The sequence below is a fragment of the Schistocerca gregaria genome, chromosome 8, assembly GCF_023897955.1.
Source record: "Schistocerca gregaria isolate iqSchGreg1 chromosome 8, iqSchGreg1.2, whole genome shotgun sequence".
In the NCBI taxonomy this organism is placed as follows: Eukaryota; Metazoa; Arthropoda; class Insecta; order Orthoptera; family Acrididae; genus Schistocerca; species Schistocerca gregaria.
This window is the reverse complement of record NC_064927.1, coordinates 292,600,324-292,624,043: the sequence shown is the minus strand read 5'-3', so window position 1 is coordinate 292,624,043 and position 23,720 is coordinate 292,600,324. Positions and strand designations below refer to the sequence as shown.

At 41.9% G+C, this 23,720-nt stretch overlaps 1 protein-coding gene across 1 annotated transcript in view; it reads left to right on the top strand.

Annotated features, from left to right (window-relative positions):
* Positions 1 to 22,054, top strand: part of LOC126285398 (cuticle protein 8-like) — a 48,343-nt gene extending 26,289 nt beyond the window's left edge. The window contains exons 3-4 of the mRNA XM_049984742.1: positions 18,920 to 19,115; positions 21,954 to 22,054. Coding sequence (XP_049840699.1) covers positions 18,920 to 19,115; positions 21,954 to 22,009 — 252 coding nt within the window. The 3' untranslated portion in view covers positions 22,010 to 22,054. The remainder of the gene's footprint in view (positions 1 to 18,919; positions 19,116 to 21,953) is intronic.
* The last annotated feature ends 1,666 nt before the right edge of the window (positions 22,055 to 23,720 follow it).

The following is a 23,720-nucleotide window of genomic DNA, read 5'->3' as shown; positions in this document are numbered from 1 at the left end:
TGGGTAACAGAAGAAATATTGAATTTAATTTATGAAAGGGGGAGCCAGTCGTGACAAAACTCTACTATCTGGTGAGCAAGATGTAGGAGACAGGCGAAATACCCTCAGACTTCAAGAATATAATAATTCCAATCCCAAAGAAAGCAGGTGTTGACAGATGTGAAAATTACCAAACTATCAGTTTAATAAGCCACAGCTGAAAAATACTAACACCAATTCTTTACAGACGAATGGAAAAACTGGTAGGAGCCAACCTCGGGGGAGATCACTTTTTCTGTAGAAATATTGGCAATACTGACCTTATGACTCATCTTACAAGAGAGATTGAGGAAAAGAAAACCTACGTTTCTAGCATTTGTAGACTTAGAGAAAGCTTTTGACAATGTTAACTGGAATACTCTCTTTTAAATTCTAAAGGTGGCAAGAGTAAAATACAGGGAGCGATGGCTATTTACAATTCGTACAGAAACCAGGTGGCAGTTATAAGAGTCGAGGGGCATGAAAGGGAAGCAGTGGTTGTGAAGGGAGTGAGACAGGGTTGTAGCTTCTCCCCAATGTTATTCAATCTGTATATTGAGCAAGCAGTAAAGGAAACAAAAGAAACAGTCGGAGTAGGTATTAAAATCCATGGGGAAGAAATAAAAACTTTGAGGTTCGCAGATGATATTGTAAATCTGTCAGAGACGGCAAAGGACTTAGAAGAGCAGTTGAACGGAATGGACAGTGTCTTGAAAATAGGATATAAGATGAACATCAACAAAAGCAAAACGAGGATAATGGAATGTAGTCGAATTAAGTCGGGTGATGCTGAGGGAATTAGATTAGGAAATGAGACACTTAAAGTAGTAAAAGAGTTTTGTTATTTGGGGAGCAAAATAACTGATGATGGTCGAAGCTGATGATGGTCGAAGTAGAGAGGATATAAAATGTAGACTGGCAATGGCAAGGAAAGCGCGTCTGAAGAAGAGAAATTTGTTAACATCGAGTATAGATTTAAGTGTCAGGAAGTCGTTTCTGAAAGTATTCGTATGGAGTGTAGCCATGTATAGAAGTGAAAGATGTACAATAAATAGGTTGGACAGGAAGAGAATAGAAGCTTTCGAAATGTGGTGCTACAGAAGAATGCTGAAGATTAGATGGGTAGATCATGTAACTAATGAGTAGGTATTGAATAGAACTGGGGAGAAGAGGAGTCTGTGGCACAACTTGACAAGAATAAGGGACCGGCTTGTAGGACATGTTCTGAGGCATCAAGGGATCACAAATTAAGCATTGGAGGGCAACGTGGAGGGTAAAAATCGTAGAGGGAGACCAAGAGATGAATACACTAAGCAGATTCAGAAGGATGTAGGTTGCAGTATGTACTGGGAGATGAAGAAACTTGCACAGCATAGGGTAGCATGGAGAGCTGCATCAAACCAGTCTCAGGACTGAAGACCAGAACGACAACAACAACAACAACATTATCTCAGTTGATTTTCTGAAAACTTTTATATAATTTTATACACAGTATGTTACATTTCATTCTAAAATTTATGGAAAGTTACTGCTTTATAAAATATTTTAATTTCGATGTTATAATGGGTACGTACTTGTTTTGAATGTACAGCTAATTTTTTTTAGATACTTTTGAAATCGCAAGTCATTTGTACATTTAAAATTTCTATTATTAATTACGCAATCCTGAACTGTTTACTATATTTGTTTCTAAATTCGTTTATGAAATAATAATTGAAATCAAAACTATAACGAAAACTAGCTGGGATTCATTTTTTTAGAAAAATTGTAAACCGTTTGGAATATTGTTATTTCCGCAGAGTGTGAGACCTGTAGGATTACCTTGATGTAATAGGACGTATTTTTGTTTAATAGGTAGGAACAGTGTAATTTCGGCTTTGTTAATAAGAGAAATCAAAATGCTATAGATATACTAAAATATGAGAGAATCTGTGGAAAATATGTTTACGTTGAAACATCCCCTTAGAAAAAATTAAAAATGACTGTGCTAGTAAACCTCTTACGTTATTTGATTTTCAAACAGCTGAGGAAAACTCAACGTACTCAAACAGTTTTCTCTTTATAAGAACGTAGGCTTCCGCGGCCGGTGTCATAGTGATTAAAATTCTTCTGGGTAATATGCCGTGTCATTTCTAAAAAACTAACAACAATAATAAATTAAAACCAACGTTTCGGCCGAATTGCAACGGCCTTCCTCAGGGCACGACTGGTTTTGCATGGGGTAGGTGCTACTATTTATTACAGACTATCGATGTCTGACGTCACGGTTGTAGAATTTTAATTGGCCCTCTAAAATGATTGGCTAGTCATGACGTAAGGGAAGATGGAAGGAAAGGGGCTATTCGTGGATATCCATGTCGTCAACGATTGGTAGCTGACCGCCAATCAGCGTTCCGCTTCTGGTCGGCAAGTTTTCCTCCTGTTGTGCGCGGAAGTGGACTGACAGTTGCCCTACAGCTGTTTATGTAGATACGTCCGTGTCCCGTGTAGCTTCTGCCCCGCGGCCGCTCGCGGCCCGTTGGACTGGGATGGCCGGCAGCCAGGACGCTGGGAGTTTGTAGCCGTCTTCTCTGTTGATGTTGTCAGGCTGCTTAATAATTTCGATCGCCTCCCGAATTTTGCGTTCTCGCATCCACGATTCTTTCGCCAGTACTCGTGCTTCCTGGAACCTGATAGGTTGTCCACAGTCACGGTGGTGTTCCGCTATCGCCGATTTATTGTGTTGTTGTAGTCGTACGTAGCGTTCGTGTTCTGCTACTCGTAAGCTGATAGGTCTTCCTGTTTCTCCTATGTAGGCAGCTCCGCATTCACACCGTAGTTCGTAAACACCTGCAGTGTTCAGATGGTTGACTGCATCCTTGGTGGAACCTATCATTTCGTGGATCCTGTGACTGCTTCGAAAAATCGGTCTGAAACCTCGTCGGCGGAAGATGTTGCCTAGCCGTTCACTGACGCCTTTTACATATGGTAAGTGTACCATTGGAAGCTTGTCTTCTTTGCCTTCTTCTCGTGTTCTGCTCCCTTTAGTTTTAGCTACCTTTCTTATGATGTTGTCATCATAGCCGTTGGCACGAAACGTGTTTTGTAGCTCCTTTAATTCTTCTTTGATATTATTTTCATCGCTTATCCGGTAGGCTCGGGCAGTTAACGTATGCAGAACAGAATACTTTTGAGCTGGGTGGTGGTGGCTCTCAGCGTGCAGGTACCGATTAGTGTGAGTTGGTTTCCGGTACACTTTGTGTCCCAGTTTACCTTCCGCAGCTCTATATACTTCCACATCCAGAAATGGCAAGGTACCATTGTTTTCAGTCTCATGTGTGAACTTTATATTTTTTTGTGCTGGCTATTTAAGTGCTGGAGGAAGTTTCCCAATTCCGCTTCACCGTGAGGCCAGATAATGAATGTGTCGTCCACATATCGTAGCCAACAACTGGGACGTAACGGAGCAGAAGCTAGGGCCGTTTGCTCAAAAGCTTCCATGAAGATGTCCGCAGCTACAGGGGAGAGCGGGGAACCCATTGCCACACCATCTAACTGTTCGTAATATTTTCCCTGCCAGGTGAAGTATGGTGTGGCAATGGGTTCCCCGCTCTCCCCTGTAGCTGCGGACATCTTCATGGAAGCTTTTGAGCAAACGGCCCTAGCTTCTGCTCCGTTACGTCCCAGTTGTTGGCTACGATATGTGGACGACACATTCATTATCTGGCCTCACGGTGAAGCGGAATTGGGAAACTTCCTCCAGCACTTAAATAGCCAGCACAAAAAAATATAAAGTTCACACATGAGACTGAAAACAATGGTACCTTGCCATTTCTGGATGTGGAAGTATATAGAGCTGCGGAAGGTAAACTGGGACACAAAGTGTACCGGAAACCAACTCACACTAATCGGTACCTGCACGCTGAGAGCCACCACCACCCAGCTCAAAAGTATTCTGTTCTGCATACGTTAACTGCCCGAGCCTACCGGATAAGCGATGAAAATAATATCAAAGAAGAATTAAAGGAGCTACAAAACACGTTTCGTGCCAACGGCTATGATGACAACATCATAAGAAAGGTAGCTAAAACTAAAGGGAGCAGAACACGAGAAGAAGGCAAAGAAGACAAGCTTCCAATGGTACACTTACCATATGTAAAAGGCGTCAGTGAACGGCTAGGCAACATCTTCCGCCGACGAGGTTTCAGACCGATTTTTCGAAGCAGTCACAGGATCCACGAAATGATAGGTTCCACCAAGGATGCAGTCAACCATCTGAACACTGCAGGTGTTTACGAACTACGGTGTGAATGCGGAGCTGCCTACATAGGAGAAACAGGAAGACCTATCAGCTTACGAGTAGCAGAACACGAACGCTACGTACGACTACAACAACACAATAAATCGGCGATAGCGGAACACCACCGTGACTGTGGACAACCTATCAGGTTCCAGGAAGCACGAGTACTGGCGAAAGAATCGTGGATGCGAGAACGCAAAATTCGGGAGGCGATCGAAATTATTAAGCAGCCTGACAACATCAACAGAGAAGACGGCTACAAACTCCCAGCGTCCTGGCTGCCGGCCATCCCAGTCCAACGGGCCGCGAGCGGCCGCAGGGCAGAAGCTACACGGGACACGGACGTATCTACATAAACAGCTGTAGGGCAACTGTCAGTCCACTTCCGCGCACAACAGGAGGAAAACTTGCCGACCAGAAGCGGAACGCTGATTGGCGGTCAGCTACCAGTCGTTGACGACATGGATATCCACGAATAGCCCCTTTCCTTCCATCTTCCCTTACGTCATGACTAGCCAATCATTTTAGAGGGCCAATTAAAATTCTACAACCGTGACGTCAGACATCGATAGTCTGTAATAAATAGTAGCACCTACCCCATGCAAAACCAGTCGTGCCCTGAGGAAGGCCGTTGCAATTCGGCCGAAACGTTGGTTTTAATTTATTATTGTTGTTAGTTTTTTAGAAATGACGCGGCATATTACCCAGAAGAATTTTAATCAGTTTTCTCTTTACTTATTCTGATCATCACTAAACTGACACACAATATTTTTAGCGCAACGCAATCTGACTTTCAGTAATTCCTACAAAAGAGTGGCCCTTACTAATAACCTATAGCTTTCATGAATCACTTACCCCACAAAAATCTTTTTTACTCGAACTACTACAATAGAGCGAGCGCCAGTACTGCCAGCTAAATAAAAGTTTCTAACTACTGAAAGCACTTACTACAGATAGACACAGTTAGCAAATGAAAGATTTTGACAGAGAACAAACAATGTGTTTACCTTAATAATGTTCAAAAGTATCGTATATATCTATCAATTAATGACAACCATTTTTAGAAAATTCCTTTTTCTGGCGGACATGCATCCAGAGAGTCCATTTATAGTAACCTCTCAAAACTCTGGCATCTCTCTCTCCACATCCACCACTGCTGACGGCTCACCTCCAACAGCCTTACGCTACATGCTGTTCACATCCAACAGTCCAACATTACACAAGCGAATATTCCAACAGTGAGTCCAACAGCCACAGACTGCACACAGCACAGTCAGTGATTTTCATACAGAGCGCTACGTGGCGTTACCAACATAAAAGCCTAAACAGCCTCCTTACATAACCCCAAAGCTCCACACAATAAATTTTACAAACTGTTTTTGGCAGTGCCCAATAATCATTAGAATTTTTTTCATAATTACAATAAGAAAGATATCAAATGCACACACTTATTGATACAATGTTGCTTAAAATCGAAGATTGTTATCACAGTCCATAAAGACAGTCCTGATCATTCATCACAGTAGTACAAATTCTTAGCAGAGCACCCCTTCTGCATCTTTGCGCTGCTTCTTCTTGACTTGCTATCTCCATCTCTTGCCCCTTGTTGTGCCTTCCGACCCTCTTGATTTTCCTCCCATCCTCTCCAGTCCCCCTCCCCCCCCCTCCTGTTTCCTCTTTTCCCTCCAATCAGGCCTCCCCTCCCTCAGAATATCCCTCTCGGTAATTTTTTCTCTTTGTTGCGTGTGCTCTGTGTGATTCAGTGGCATTTAAGTTTTGTCGTTCAGGTGTATTGTAATTTTGTGGCCAACCTTTAACTTGTGCATGTGACTTCAGTGTTTAATATTTTGATGGATCAGCCTCAGTTGCGCAAATTTTCTGGACTTTAGCCGGTTTTGGCTAAATTAATCTAGCCTTCTTCAGAAGCATAAAATTACTATAACATACCAGAGTAAGACACAGTCAACATTAAAATTAAAATCTATAGTACTGTGGTACCATGTCGAATTAAAACTACTTAACTTAATCTTCATAACATGAACTACAGCAAATACAGCAGACACCAACTACAGTCACCTAAATAAAAAGATTGTAACCACTGTAGGCTTTAACTACTAATATGAATTTGTTTAGCAAAGGAAAGCTTTTGTTGCTGAGCAAACAATGTATTCATCAAATTTTACCTTAATCATGTGACATCCAGTACCAAAATTATATAATCGTCAATAATTCCACTATCCAAGCCTTAGCAAATATATCAATCATCATTTTGCAATCCATGTCCAACCAATACTAAATCTCCGTGATGGACACACGTCCAGACCGTCCCTCGCTCTAGCACTGCTAACCTCCATCACTGCCAACTATTAACCTCTAACTGCGAGTTCGACCAGCCACATGGTCTCTTACAGAGGGAGCACAGCGCTGTCAGTGGCATTAATGCAGTCTAGAGCGCTGCCAACATAGAAATATATGAACAGGCTACTTACAACCGTTAATGTGGCCACCCTTGCTTTTAATTTCATCGAAGGTTGTTATGACTTTTCTATTTGCTGAATCAGTGCTTGCAACGATCTATTCTTTTCCCTTTCTTCGTATTTTTTCTGCAGCCATTTCGCCATAGCTTCCTTGCATTTGTTATTTGTTTCATTCCTTATTAGCTTATATTGTCGTATTCTAATCTCTCCCTGAACATTTCTAAACTTCTGCCTATCGCCAATAAATTAAAGTATGTTTTCTGTTTCCAAGGTTTCTTCGCAGTTACCTTCATTCTATGTGTGTCAACTTCTGTGATTATCTTTTTTAGAGATGTCCATTACTCTTCGGTGGTCTTCATTATCAGTTAACAACCTTAGAGATCTTCAGACTCATTTCATTAATCGTTATCACTTCAATACACCACTTCTTTCCAAATTCATTCTCTTCATTCTTCCTAAAATGAGTCTTAGCCTATATCTGCTCCTGGGTACGTTTTAGAATTCGAGCTTTTTCCCCCCTCCTCCTATTGTGATTCTGAGCTGTGTATTCGCTATTACTAGCTGAAATTTATTACAGAATTCAGTTGTCTTTCTCCTCTCCCATTCCTATTACTGAGCCCACACTCTACCACAACTCCATCTTCCAGTCCTTCCTCAACTACTCTGAATTCCCCCTTCAATATCCGCACTTACTTTCTGCATGTCTTCATCATCTGCTTATGACCTAAACTATTGTTGTTGGCCTTGGTTTGCTATTGATTCTGACGAGGAGAACTCAGTCACTAAACTGTTCACAATAGTTTACTCTGTGACCTACCTTACATGTTTAGGCTTTAGATGGATGCTTTTCTATCCTTCATACTTTAATGAATTTTAGTATCGAGACCATAAGTACTAATACTGTTATGCACTTATGTCAGAAACCACGTAGATGTGGGATATATACTGTTATACAGAGAAATAGTTGGTCACTTTTTGTCTGGTGGTTGTTTTTATAATTTTAGCCTTTTATAAATAGTTTTATGCTTTTTTTTTGCAAACCTTTAATGCCAACAACATTATACACTTATGTTTTACATCATGTAGACATCGAGCTACATAATAATAAATGGTGGCACATCTAGTTACAGTGTGTCTTTATTCTTTTTGATACATTTATTTACTGCATACTGGAATATCATTGATAGTCACTGTCCGTTATGCAGTAGAATAAATTATACTAACTGGCACTTAGAACACAACAAGGTCACGAAAGCATACACACTACAGATTGATTCAAGCAATACTCTGTATGTCTATAATATATGTGTATTAAGACAGTGCATACTACATTCGTCCCATAACACGAAAGGTTTCGCTCCTCTTGTTGCATTCAGCTTTGGACCGGTAGTGGTCTACTGTACACATTATATGAGGATATCATACTCCACTTATAGTGCTCTGCCAATATTTAATATTGTACAACGCTTTCTGTAGCTTAAGGAGTGTTGCGTTTTCTCTTTTTGTATGTACAAAGCATTATTATCCTTTTATGGTGTACTGAAAAAGGTAGGAAAGGCATAAATGTAGCATGAGCTAAACATTGTGCTGCAATTAATGATGGTTTCATTCCGTCCAGGTGTTCTTGCTTGTTGTGCGCTGCACCCTCAAATAGAACATAGTGGTTTCTTGACGTATACTTGATACCAACACTTGAGTATGTACTGTTGTTTTCATACTGGTATTTAGTTTATTATTACTACCTTGTTCCTTTGCTTCTATCTAGCCCTCGTTTACCAAATTAGTACCTAAACAATGAGTTGTAAGCTACGAACTCAATGTTGTAAGTTATGTTTGATGTTTGTAGGAATAAATTTTGTAAAGCAACGAATACTTGATTTTCATAAGTGACAAAGTGTCCTTTTTGGTGTCTACAGTTGTGTAAAGTCACCAAGACATCAACCAATGAATTTCGTTGTACTTAGAATTTATACTGTACTGTTGGTATTTGTATAGCATACATTACTTGTCTGAGGAGATGAAGATTAAAGTTGTAAAATATTTTCATGTTGCCTTTCTAGAAATATATTTATAAGTTTCAGTACGAACTACTTTGCTCTCTACATCTGTTTGTCTTCTTTAACACACATTAAATGATAATTATGGATATGCATCACTCTCTTTTATGGTTAAGAAAGAACTGTAAAGTTATGATTTTAAAAAAATTAAAAATTTGCTTTTTTATTTAAAAAATTACCCTGATTTATATCATTCTCTGTACAATTACATTCAAAACAAGCATGAGGACATATATTCGTGATTATACTTTAAACGAAACGCTATGAATCAGTTTTGTTACTACTATAGTGCCAGCTATAGCTGATTGTGATATGTGCCACGTTCACTAACCAATCAGTCTGTATCCAGTTTTTAAGAGAGCATGAGCATGTATTCTTGGTACAGTGTGTATTATATTTTATGTAATGATCGTTTTACTGCCGATATATGTTCATGGAATGTCTATTGATTAGAGACACAGACTAATGTACCAGATTCTTTGAAGTGTAGAGCGTAAGTTACATTATGGATCCTCTTCTGTTAAAGTATTATGCAGGTATCTCTCATCGAGTTTTGTGGTCACTCGGTTTATGCTTTGCAGATCCAAAGATGGCAACATAGTTTGCTGAAACCAGGAATCTGAATAAATGATCCACTAAAGCGATCCTGGAATTATGAAGTATACTACTTCTGTTTTAATAGCAATCGTCCCCAGAGTGAGTTAATGTTAGCATATGCAACAACAGGACTTACCATCCTTGCCCCATTCTGATGAGAATACCGCATCCATTCAGCAACTGCCCCATCAGTTTTGTCGTCATATCCGTCAGCACCCCACAGTATGATTCCAGGAGACGGAGAAGTACACAACTAAAAAATCGCATTCTGTTTGTCAATACGGACACTTTGGCGTCGATCTGACCACCTTAAAATCTGAATTCCGTTCGAGCAGTCCTCAGAAGCCGGAACGGCACCAACCGACCTTCGTGTCGTCCTAAGCTGACTGGTGTTATCGGATGCGGAGATGGAGGGTGGTGAGTTCATCATACCGTTCTCCCGACCATTGTTAGTTTTCGCAGCCTGGAGTCGCTACTGATGAGTCAAGTGAGTCCTCAAGTGGCGTCACGACGCTAAATACATCTCTGTAGATCAACAGTGCATGGTGGTCTGGGAGTCCCCCATCAAAGTGTCGGCTTAACTGCTCTGATCTGATGGGAAGTGGCATATCCAACCATGGAACGGCCAAAAGGGGTGAAAAGCGTCGCTGAACGCCGTAGACTGCCACTAGTGTCCCCGTTGGCTCTGGCTCTATACCCTGCAAGTCTCTGTTGTTTGTGGTGTGGTGCCGGCGGATAACTCGAGATCGTAACTTAGCTTCTAGTACCCTATTCCCGACGTTTCGTTGTGAAGCACTGGCTTATCGCGGATTTCAGCTGTTATTTTTCTCCCTTCCTCAGAGACAGCCGAATAAGCCTACGATTTTAAGATAGTAGGTATTATTTCCTGAGGGAGCTTGGTTACTCTTCTTGCCTATCGTCCTGAGCATATCTCGCCACCGTCTGCTTTTCAGTTGTTGCACTACAGACATCTGTCTGTATGATCTGGCGTTATAACGCTCCCTCGTCCCTCATGACAATGATTTGCCTTTCCCCAAACCCATGTGGAAGTGTTCTGAGATCTCCATACGAAAATTTCCGATAATGTTATAAGTGAAAATAAGGCCCTGTGGTCACTAAATTTCAATTTAACACTTACCGTAGGCATGGAAGTAATGTAGTATCGTTTGGTCAAAGTGTTCATTGTGGAACACCCTCCATTTCCGTCGTTGTAATAACGGTAAGAGGTGCCCTCAATATTTCGTGTGCCTAGCATTCCACCAGACGTTGCGACACGAATCGTTCTAGTGTGTATGCACAAGTGCCGGAAGTCAGTTAATTCGTACTTCAAGTCATAACTGAGTCCGGGGCACGGTTTGATTGAGTCACCTGGTCGCCCAGAACTCGCGAGCTTTCGCCGCTGCTGTTGACAACTCTGCTAATCGCCCGCAAGAAACGGCAGCGCGCCGACCCAGCATAGCAGGTGCCGACAGGGACGGAAAAAGTGAGGCGGACGCTTTTTACGAGGACTTACGCAGACTGTGCCACGGTCGTATCTATAAATGGTTCCGAATTCAGAATAGCAGCACCAGTTCGCTCACAGCAACCGACAGAGTACCTCACTGGGGACAAATATGGTTCATGGACAGGTGAGCTCCATTGACATCAATGCAACAACTGTTACATTTCACACTCGTCCGCGTGAACACCTCATGTTCCTAACGCTAGGAGAACGCCCAGGAGTTATTTCCCTCAAACAATGACATGTTGCTGTTGGTAATAGCTGCTCCGTTTTCTTCCACTTGACAGTTCTTTACATCACCGTTGTCTTATCTGTCTTTGATTTGGCGTTGCTACACAACTACATGTAGTTTAAGAACTCTATGACAGCTTTGCCATAATACGTCCGCGTTAAACTATCAGTTCTACTTGAAAGTATGGCAATGAAAGAAAAGTATTAAATAAAATCGAATCAGCATATGCTACAAACAGGTGATTGCCGATCTTAGGCCTCTCTTCGGATATACATGTTCCTAATTTAGATACTTCCTCGATATAGAGAGGAGTAACAATATTTGTTTATAACGCATACACGATCCTAAATTAGTACCACTCTCGCCATAGGATATTCCCATAGAAATGTAAATTACATTGGATTTAATTGTTTGGAGGAAGAGACCAAACAGCGAGGTCATCGGTCTCATCGGATTAGGGAAGGATGGGGAAGGAAGTCGGCTGTGCCCATTCAAAGAAACCATCCCAGTATTTGCCTGGAGCGATTTAAGGAAATCACGGAAAACCTAAATCAGGATGGCTGGACGCGGGATTGAGCCGTCGTCCTCCCGAATGCGAGTCCAGTGTGCTGCCACTGCGCCACCTCGCTCGGTGTAAATTACAAAATTGCATTGGAAATGGAAATGCCTTGTGGTGACTAGGGACTCCCGTCGAGTTGACGTGGTCGCCTGGTGCAAGTCTTTCGAGTTGGCGTGTCGATGCGGATGAAATAATGATGATAAGAACAACACAACACCCAGTCCCTGAGCGGAGAAAATCTCCGACACAGCCAGGAATCGAACTCGGGCCGTTAGGCATGACATTCCGTCGCGCTGACCACTCAGCTACCAGGGGCGGATAGAAATTATATTGATCCACCCGAACATTATCACCACCCACCTACTATCGATATAAACCTGTCCAGGCAGTAGCAGCGTGACCTGGCGAGTCAGACACACCTACGATGCATGTAGTATTATCAAGCATGCTGTCGGTCTGTAGAATGGAGAAGGCGCGCGATGTATCAGAGTTTGACGACGGTAGATTGCGATATCCCGTAGGCTCGGCACGAGCATTACTTCAACTGCATGGCTTGTCGTTTGTTCGAGGAGTGCTATGGTGAGGGTCTTCAACATGTGGTGAAACCAAGTCCAGACGTCGTGAAGTTGGGCGTTCATCCCTCATTGCACATTTCGAACGTCGGATGCTGGACAGACTGGAAAACAGGACAGGCGACAAACTGTGGCGGAACTGACATCATACGTTAACGCTGGGCGGAAAACGGGTGTGTCTGAATACTCAGTGCACCAAACTTTCCTGACGATGGGCTTTTGCAGCCGACGACCCACGCATCTACCAATGTCAACACCATGACTGAAATGGGTACATGCCAGCGACACTGGTGCAGTGGCAGAGAGTTGCATGGTCTGATGAATACCGAATACCTTCTTCATCATGCCGATTGGAGTTTGCGAATCCACCTCCTTCCAGGGGATTAGCTGCTTGACACCTGTATGGTTGGACGGTGACAAGCTGGCGGAGGCCCCATTATGGGATGAGGAACATACACGTGAGCATTCATGGGTCCAGTGGAGCTCGTGCAAATGCACCATGACGGCCAAGGAGTATCGTACACTGGTTGCAGACCACTTCATGACTTCATGTTTTACGACTGCAGTGGCATTTTCAGTAACATAAACAGAGTTCCAGGAACAGCGCGATAGTGGTTCGAGGATCACACTGGCGAGTTCCAATTGACGTGCTGGCCCCATAACCCTACCGAACACATCTGGGATATGACTGAACATGGCGTCAGAGCTAGTCGCCTCCCCCCCTCCCCTCCCCCCAATTTACGGGAATTAGGCGACTTGTGAAGATGTGAAGCCAAATCGCTCGACCGACCCACAAAGGCCTCGTTACTTCCATGCCACGAAGTGTCACCGTCGTTATTCGTGACAAAGACGGACATAGTAGCTATTAGGTAGGCTGTCATAATGTTCTGGCTGATCAGTGTATACATCTGTGTACAACCCACGTATTCTTGTATTTTCTTTAAATCTGCAGGTATTAGGTCTTACAAGCAGAATCTTAAAGCAGAGAACGTCCTGAATCACAGTAACTGTCCAGTGATATTCTGACTGCGCTCAGGTTTCGCACAAGGTGTAACAGACAGTAGGAGTGACTTTAGTAAACTTGTAGTACCAAGCGTTTTCTTTTACTGTTTTGGCTCCCATGAAATTCTGTGTCTATATTGTTACATGACTTCGGTGTCTTCTTAGTGAATCTATGATGTGCACTGTATAGCGACCTACTCGATGAGTTTATTTCTTGAGAAGCTGTATAAGAAAAGAATGTGGGCAACTAATACTTCAGCGACGTTTCTTTCAAAAGGAATAGTAATTTTACTTACAATTTTATGTCGTCAAGGCGAAACGAAGTTAAAAGTGAGTTATCACTATAATGTTTGGCAACCGCAATCAGTGTGCGTTGTTTGCTTGATCACTCGTAGTGAAATTTTATCTATAGTGTTCAAGTATTTTTTCCCTTCCATCGTCGATCAATAGGTGTAAAAAGCAATATATGGGAGATGAGATTCTTTTGGTTTTCGGCTGCTCATTTCCACGGCAGCGCGTTTCTATGTGTTATGTCTAACTGCGATATTTGGGTGCCACCTCTTTGTGAAATGTACTAAATAGGCAGATGATGTGATCGATGTCTTCAAGGTAAAGAAGTTTATTTGATATGTTGTTTTGTCTTTTCATACGACAGCACTGCCGTACTGTTTCACAATGACACTGAGAAATAAAATTTGTGTTAGTTACATCTGTTTTTTTTTTTTTTGCTTTTCTTTAGATTACTCCTTTTTGAGCAGTATTAATCAGCTTACGTAGCTATTTGCTTTGCAGGAAGGTTGACCAACTGTGTCATCTGATTTGTGTACTGGGAACTAAACGTATGTCTTCTTGAATTTTTGTGTCAGTATACTTTATCTACTACTACCCATTGAGATGCTTGTTGCATGATTAGCGCTCAGCGGTAATGAATCAGGGTCTTCATTACGAGTTTTATTGCTGCTAAACGAGACTTCAACCTTGGCTTAATATTTGTCGTTGGAACTATCCGCGCAATGATTTTTCTTGATTAATCATCACTAGCCTACTAAATTGTGATCTGAGTCGATGTCCTCTCCTGGATACGCTTAACAATCCAATATCTGAGTTCGGAATCTCTGTCTGACCGTGATTTAATCTAATTAAAATTTTTCCCGTATCTCCCGGCCTTATCCAAGTATACATCCTCTAGGTGAATATTATTGCAGAATCAATTATTCTTTCTCCTCTCTCATTCATAGTACCAGGCTTATAGTCGCCCTTAACTCTTTCTTCTGCTGCATCCTTTACAACCGCATCCCAATTCTCCATCACTATTAGATTTTCATCTCCCTTTACGTGTTGAGTTACCAGTTCAGCATCGTCATATATTTTCTTTCTTTCATCATCCTCAGTTTGCAGTGGCTGCATGTATACCTGGATTATTGTTGTCGGTGTCGGTTTGCTATCGATTCTGATGAGCACAATCCTATCACTGAGCTGTTCACAATCGCTCACTCTCTGCCCTACTTCCTATACTTAAGGAATCCTACTCCCATTCTGCTGGTATTGATGTTGCCCTTATCTCATCTGACCAGAAATGATTGTCTTCTTTCTATTTCACTTTCCTGAGCCCTGCTATATCTAGATTGAGACTAAGGATTTAGCTTTTCAGATTTTCTAGTTTCTCTGTCAAGTCCACATTTCTCACATAGCACGCCCGTACTCGTATAATGTTATCGTTTCGTTGATTATTGGATCTTCTGGTGATCAACTCTCCCTTGGCAGCACAGTGCCGAAGATCCGAATGAGAGACTAGTCCGGAATCATTTGCCAATGGAGAGATCAAGAAGACACTTATGCAAGTTCAGGCGACGCGTGGAGTGAATGCCCATAATGTGACTTTAATGCAATGGTTTCCCTTGCCTTAGGTATCCTCATATCGTTGCTCATTGCCGATTCTTCCCCCTTTATTGGCAGTTTCGCACGCCAAGGGTAAGAGAGTGCCCTGAACCTGCGTCCGCTTCTCTTTGACAAGGCATTTGGCCGAATTAGAGTGATTAATTATTCCAGAAGTCTCCGGCAGCCATTGCTGATGATATTTAACCAATAGTTAAGCACTGGAGGGGATTAGAACCCAGGATTAGAACATTAATAATCATAGTAGTTACTCCTAGATCACACGTGGTATGCTTGCATGTGTTGCACTGAAAACAGTACACACTAACGACATATGCCGCTGGGAATTCGGCGGCGTATGTGGTTCAGCGTGACGGGCGGCGGCACACCTTGCACTCGATGTTAGGAACGACACTGAAATACAGTTTGAAGGACAACTGAATGGTCACGGTGGTGCTGTTTCATTGCAGTCTCGATCACCACTAATGGGCCACGTGTGGAGGAATGTGAAGAGCATAGTTTACGAGAATCCAGTCGATACTCACACGGACCTGGTTGGGATTATCGCAGCCGCAGAAGTAGTAAAAACTAATGGATTTATTGAGCGTGTAAGGCAGTCATTTTGCGTCTATGTGCACTCAGTTTTGATCGTAATAGTCGGCATTACCGGCAAGGGAAGGTTCTTCCTTTAATACGTGCTGTACTGTACACTGAGAGAGCGGACTGAAATTATTGTGACAAAAGCGTATTTGTTTCGTCTGACGGTTGTTGCATTACTCTGTGTTGTGTGTTGTACCTTTTGGTTATTGCACATTACAATCTTCTTCACTGCTGTGAAAGTATGTCCACATACACAAGTTTGGTGGTGCTAACAAACCGAATAAATCATAATAAAATTATTACTCTGTAACGAGCTGCCGGATACCGTAGATACCTTAAGCCAAAATACTGATAAAGTATCAGTGAACAACCTCTGAAAGCTTGTCCATCGATTGCTGATTTACCCTGTACAAGTATCTCAATTTTAGCAATTAGATACTAACTCGAACCGTACCTCATATTTAACATTACTAGCACATGTTACTGTCGTGCACGAAATGATTTATAGACGTCGTATGTTCATTCATACATTCGCTAATGTAAGTCGCTTTGCTGCTGCCTACAAAACGCCATATTCCTGCAGGTGGTGTCGGCTCTGCTGTTGGCGGTGATGGCTGCCACATGTCACCAGGCGATGTGTGGCCACGCCCACTCCTGCGCCCACCAGACGGGTCCCGTGGTGGGTCCCGCCCACCCAGTCACCGTGGGACACGCCGGCTATGGGGGATACGGACACGGTCACGGAGGACACAGTGTGGACTACGTGGTAACGCCCTAGCATCAATTCCTATCAGTGCTTGTGAATGGACCACTACTGTCTCTGAGCAAGACATTCCAAAATTATTGTGGCCAATTTAATAATGGAAAATCCATGTTATATGCCAATACTGAACTTCCGAAAATTACGAATTAACCTGTTGAAAACCAGAAAATATTTCAATATCACAGTTGACGACTGATTTTATTTAGGAAAAAACAGGAAATACTTTGGGTCACAGTCTACCTGTGTCATAACAGGTTGACAGTTTGCACACGGTTGCACACACACACACACACACACGCCTCCATTCCCTCCAGAAGAAACGCTTTCTCTCTCTCTATCTCTTTCTCTCTCTTTCGACATCGCCTGCCAATTATATACATTCTATACAAACCTGTAGATCAGTTATTCAGTATTAATTAAAGTAACGAGGGTACCATTAGGCCTTATACAGGAATGCTGAAATACACTTCACCAGAGCTATGGGAGTATCATTTCCACTTTTTACTAACTATGGCGCAAAAGCGAAGAGTATCAATCTGTAAGTGTAAGTGAACTGCTTTTTACTCTGTCTGGATTAAAAAAAAGGTTTATTATGTAATTTTTGAAAATATTTCTCTCTAAAACAGAACCTCATATAAAAAAGAATTTCTTTTCAGTTGTGACTATTCAGGTTAATTTTTAAGATTTATTGTGTGGTTATAGATTTCAAATACATTTTCTGAGCAGGAGAAGAACATAAGGTAGCAACCGGCAAGAACAATTCCATATTCTTGTGTAACTTCTGCTTTTGCTCTTGTAATAATATTACCTCATGTTGCTATAGCTGCCGCGCGGAGTGGTCGCGCAGTTTGAGGCGCCATGTCACGGGTTGCGCGGCCTCCCGCCGGAGGTTCGAGTCCTCCCTCGGGAATGGGCGTCTGTGTTGTCCTTCGATGGGTGTCTGTGTTGTCCTTCGCATAAGATAGTTTAAGCAGTGTGCTAGTCTAGGGACCGATGACCTCAGCAGTTTGGTCCCTTAGGAATTCACATACCTTTGAACATTTTGTTGCTGTTGCTGTGTTCCAAATGTTGCTCAACATCTTATAAATTAATGTTGGTTCCTTGTTAACTTACGGGCTTATGGAACTCCCTTGCTGAATACTTCCTCAAAGCCAGATCCTTGTTTCTCGTGGTTAGAACGTTTAACGTCTTAGGAATCCACGCAAAACTCACGGGTCATCCTCATAACTTCTAACAATTTATCTCTTACATACTTTAGAAATTTCATGCAAACTGTTTTAATTTGCCAGGGAGTTTCAAAGCAGCGTACATCCCAGTGAAAGATAAGGTCTGAAAACGACCCCTAGGTTTGGTTAGTTCTAAGAGGGCTTTTTTTTTTTTTACAACTACCGTTCGCTCGCGAAATTGGTACCACAGTGAAAATCCGGTGTAGCTTTAAGAAGATGTATTGCTCAGTCTCTAGTATGCCCATCTAATCTGGTCACGTCGCGTTTTCCAGTTCTGGGCTCTCAGTGAACGAGTAAAGATGTCTAGAGCAACAGTGTCTCCCGCCAAGCGTGAAGTGCCTGCTGGGAGGTTTCGCCTGATTTCGTGCAGCTTACGTGACGTAACTGTGATGTGTTTCCTTCTTCATGACAGTTCTCGAACGCACACTGCAGGTGCAACGGAGACGATCCTGTAGCGTTTTCAATGGGAAGTGTTTGATCACCCGCCACCCAGCCCGGACGTGGCTCCCTGTGATTGTCATTCCTTCGCTCACCTGAACCGCTGGTTATGTGTACATCATTTTTGCACAGACTACGAGCTGCACACCGGCGTAGGGAATTGGCGAAAATAGCGGGAGGCTGCTTTCTGTGACGAGGGTACTGGAAAGTTGGTACCACGCTACGGCAGATGTCTAAGTCGGTGTGGCGGCTGTGTAGTAGCTGGGAAGTATAGCTAAATGTTGCAAATAAATTTTTTTATCTTCCCTGTGATTTCCATTTGGCCACTGATCGGAGGCTGAAATAAAAAATAGCCCTCGTATCTTCCAAGGGTGGTAAGGCCAGCAATGTAAGCATGAGATTTTCTATGAGGTAGGGATAGGTACTGACAAAATTCGAGCTCTGAGGCGGATTGTGAATCGTGCATGGATAGCTCAGTCGTTAAGTACGGTGCCAGCGATAGACAAGGTGCAGCTTTCGAGTCCCAGACCAGCGCGCAGTTCTAATTATCCGGGAACTTTCAAAACGGCGTACACTTTGCTGCAGAGATACATACCGAAGGAAAAACTGTTTTCATGTCTAAACTGATTTTGACACTAGACTAACACAGGGCTTTTATCAACAACCAACAAATAAAATTACGAAGTAGTTTAATGTGACTAAAATGACTGTATGCTTTCGCAGGCGTACCCGAAGTACGAGTACGAGTACGGGGTGTCTGACGGTCACACAGGGGACCACCACTCCCAGAAGGAGCACCGCGACGGAGACGTGGTGGCGGGCGAGTACTCGCTCAAGGAGGCGGACGGCAGCGTGCGCACCGTCAAGTACCACGCAGACAAGTCCGGCTTCCACCCCGTCGTGCACCACTCGGATCATGGTGAGAGACTCCGACTGGTTTGATGAAATTCTCCATGCTAGCCTATCCTGTGCAAGTCTTTTCATCTCTACATAACTACTGCATTCGGCTTCCACTGAAACTTACATAACCCGTAGCTAAGCCTTGTTATTGCTTTACAATTTATACCTTCTATCACCAAACTAAAGATTCCTTGATGCTTTCGAATGTGTACTGTCAACTGGTCCCTTGTTGTTGTGCCCTAAAGTTCTTCACTTCCCAATTGGATTCCTGCCTCTTCGGTAGTTATTTCATCGATCCATCCAATCTTCAGGCTCCTTCTGTAGCACCACATTGCAGAAACTTCTATTCCCTCTTTGTCTGAACTGGTTGTAGCCCAATTTTCACTTCGATACGAGGCTATACTCTCGACAAATTCTTTCCGAAAGGACTTCGTAACATTTATACTAGATGTGAGTAAATTACCCTTTTTCACAATCATTTTTCTTGAAACTACTAGCCTGCATTATGTATCCTCTCCATTTCGCCCATCGTCCGTTTTTGTGCTTCCTAAATAGCAGAATTCATGTAGTAGTTTTAGTGCTTCGTTTCCAAATCTAGTTAGCAAAAGATTACCTGAATTAATTTGTGGCCACGCGGGATTAGCCGAGCGGTTTGGGGCGCTCCAGTCATGGACTGTGCGGCTGATGCCGGCAGAGGTTCGAGTCCTCCCTCGGGCATGGGTGTGAGTATTTGTCCTTAGGATAATTTAGGTTAAGTAGTGTGTAAGCTTAGGGACTGATGACCTTAGCAGTTAAGTCCCATAAGGTTTCACACACATTTGAACTTTTTTGAATTAATTTGTTTATATTTCTTTACCCTTCTTTTACTTTTGTTTATATTCAGACTCTTTCAAGACATTACCCATTCCGTTCAACTAATCTTAAAAGTTCTTTCCAGCCTCTGCTAACCTGAAACTTTTCATTCCTCGACTCTGTACTTTTCCTCTCCAAAATTTCTCATCGGTTTCCTTAACTGCTTGTTCAATGACAACTTACAGATTTATAGTCATTGGGAACAGTCTGTAACCCTGTTTCAGTCCCTTATCAACTTGATGGATGCAATGCAGGAGTAAGTTTGAAGAACAAGAATGTGCTACTGGTTGATCCTAGCTATGCACTAATATGAAGAAAAGATAGTAGTTACGGATTCTGGATAATAAATTCCTGTATATTCAGGAAGAGTATGATGTTTTAGGGACCCTCGTGAAGATGGAAATGTACTGCAATGCTTACTTTAAAGAGCGCAGCACTTACAGCCTTCTTTTTTTCGCATCTACTTGTCTATTTTTAGTTGATGGAACACCGTCAAAGCTTCAGTGAGACAGAAAGAAAGCAAGATTAGGGTTTCACGATCTGTCGACGACGAGACAGACAAATCTCAAGCACCGGTTGGGAAGTGAGTGATGTCAAAGGAAATGTTTCCCTTTCGACAGGACAATCTCGACCCTTACCTTAAGTAATTTAAAGAAGCCACGGAAGACGTAAATCTATGTAGACGAATGGGGATTTGAATCATCATTTTCTAGAATGGATCTCTAGCTTCTTTCCACTGAGCTGCTCACCCAACCTCGCTCTTATGGCAGCTAATTTATAGCAGCCATATGTGAGTGATTGACTGAATAGTTTTATCACTGGTGAAATTTCATTACAAACCCTAGCATAGTGTTACTCTTAAGCTACTTGTGAAAGGGACCTGAGACTGATTATTCATTAAAACCAAAGCTGCTTTAAATTTTGGCGGTTATCGCTTGCTACCGTTATGGGGCATCATCAGATACTGTCAGCTGGATTACTGTATAGCTCCTGATCTTCAAATCAAGTACTTCTGTACTGAGGCAACCATACATGGCGACGAAGTTAACCTGTTTCAGAGTTAAAATTCTGAAACCATCTGAAGGTGGCTATAATGGTCGAGCCAGTAAGTATTACATCTCAACTATGACCGTCATAAATAGTCAATCCAAACGTTACAACAGTTCTTGTGTCTCAATGTCAACATTATGAGAGCCCTTACAAAAAAAAAAAAAAAAAAAAAAAAAAAAAAAAAAAAAAAAAAAACTGAATTTCACGAAAAGTAATGTTATTCGAATTTCGTATCTGAATTTTCTTCTACAGACAAATTAAAATAAGCACTGGCAGGATTTATCACGCACTGAGATAGAAACTGAGCAAAAAGTTGCCTATGTAAATTTTCCAACAAGACAGAGCTCCTGCGCATCGTAGCATTTGTGTTATTTTCTTCGTGTGAAACCCTGTCGTTGATGGACAGCACGGACGGCTTTAATGAAAACCAGAATCTATGAGCCTCACTCCTTTAGCTATTTGCCAGCTCAATAAGTTACTGTGTGATGATCAAGTCAACTATATTCTAGATTTTTAGAAGAGAAACTGAGTGACATTTGATACAGATAGTGAGCCAAGACGTTTCTTCTATGTACGTACTGCAACAAATGGAAGCCAAGTCGAACAGCAGTAAACTTACGACGGTTTGTAGATTGTCTTGTTTAGTACGTATTTGAAAAGTTGATTGTTGACACTTATGTCAGTAAATGATACCAAGTACGTATTTGAAAAGCGGATTGTTCAAGTTTATATCGGTAAGTGATACCAACGTCTTTGTCTGTGGTTTTACGGACTCGCGGTATCTTAGCTACATTTCGTACTAAGCTGTACAGTGAAGCATATTCTTAAAAATGCCGAAGGGCTAATATTTTGAAGATGGTCCTATATGATCTGTGACAGGTATTAGATGATTTGTTGAAGGCTCTAACAACTTCTTTGCATTGCAACGCTAATTCTTGTATTTGTTCCTCCTCAGGTTACGGGGCCGCTGTGGGAGGCGCTGGACTAGGACATGGGTATGGATACTACTGAAGATGTCCCGCTGGGCTCCAGAGCATATAAATAGTACTCCTGTAATGGACGTAACGACGGACGTGTTATGTTAACATATTAATGTCAATAACTGTACGTTATTATTCCTTTGAATACACTTTCTTGAGTGTGGTATTGATATAATCTGATGATAACACAGCAAAATTCCTATCATTGAAGGTACGAGCTATCTTATCATACCAAATGAATCAGAATGGTGAAGTTGTTCTTATTTTCTTCCTCGTGTAAATATAATCTGTGTTGCATGTTGATTTTATACATTTTTGTACTATTTCTGTAAAATATCTAAAAATAATAAAAACCAATTTATGCTCGAAAAAGAACAGATTTATTTTATTTAGCTTACCAGATAAGGCGCCTCTGCTTTCTTCCTCAGTTATGAAATCCAAGGAAAATATCGAGTCAGATCAAAAATGGTTTGGGATAATTCAGTTTTAGAACAAGTGTCTCATATCTCTTATTTAGGCTATGCTGTAGGTTTTTCTTTGTACCCTTTTATTGAAAATAACATACATAAATTACAAGCTGTCTGTGGTACCATTAGCAGAACATTGGGCCATAAAGAAAATAAAGAAACTATCATGACATTCTGTAAGTAATGGCGGTTCCTGTATTGTCCTACGGAAGCTGGTTTACCACAAAAAAAGAAAAAGAAATGAAATTCAGACAGCAGGGATGAGGTTCCTAAGAAAAACGATGGGCTGCACAAGAAGAATTTGATTAGAAGCGAAGGTATTAGACAGAAATAAATAGTTTCAGCATGAGCGGAAAAACTCAGAAATATCGTGAAGACTGAATACGACACCTTATGAAAATTCCGGGTCACAGAATTCCTCAAAAGATCCTGAACGACAAGTCGACTGAGAAAAGAGGTATTAGGATACCTAGAAAAAGATCAGAATGATTTTGTCTATGAGTTCGGAACAGACAACAGCCTAATCCTTGAAAGAAAGATGATGATGATGAAATCTACACATAAATACTGACTCATCAGAGAAAAAACTTTTGAGAGAATCGATGAATTCGTCAGGTTTTTGCGTTGATCATCTGACCGATACAGCTAAGGAATCAGATCGGCCCTCAGGAGCTAGTGCTGATTATTTAAGTGGCGCAATGGAATTTAAAGAAAGCGACAAGTTATGGGTCCATGAGGACTATATCTTTTGAGGTGTATTACTCCACTTTCTACTTACCTGTTGATGTGGACTTCATTAACTGCGAAAGGAATGTCAAGGGGTAAAATATATTCATAATGTATTCCATAACTGGGAGTTTCGATATTGAAGGGATTAAACACCCATTATACACAGTACTGCATCCAGTATTCGACAGTTGTTAAACCACCATTTGTTGGTAAGGTTCTTAGGTGGATGGGCGTAGCAATTTAATTACGCCGATTTTCTGTTGTCATTATCTTGTCGCCAAGTTCAACAACAAGTAAGCAGTAATTGCAAAGCAAAGAGGGCGATAGCGAAGGGATGCATATAGATGGGGCAGAGAGATCGATCATTATTTCCATAAAGACAACGAGTTGACCTGCCTATCCAGACCCATCATGCTGTTGGTGCAAGGTGTTCTTACCCTTTTCAGAGATGGCGGGGCGTCATGCTATGATGGTGTCAGCTCGAAGGGGCACTCAGTCTCTCTTCAGTCTGGATTTCAAGTCTCCCATACTCTGTTTTTCTACTTA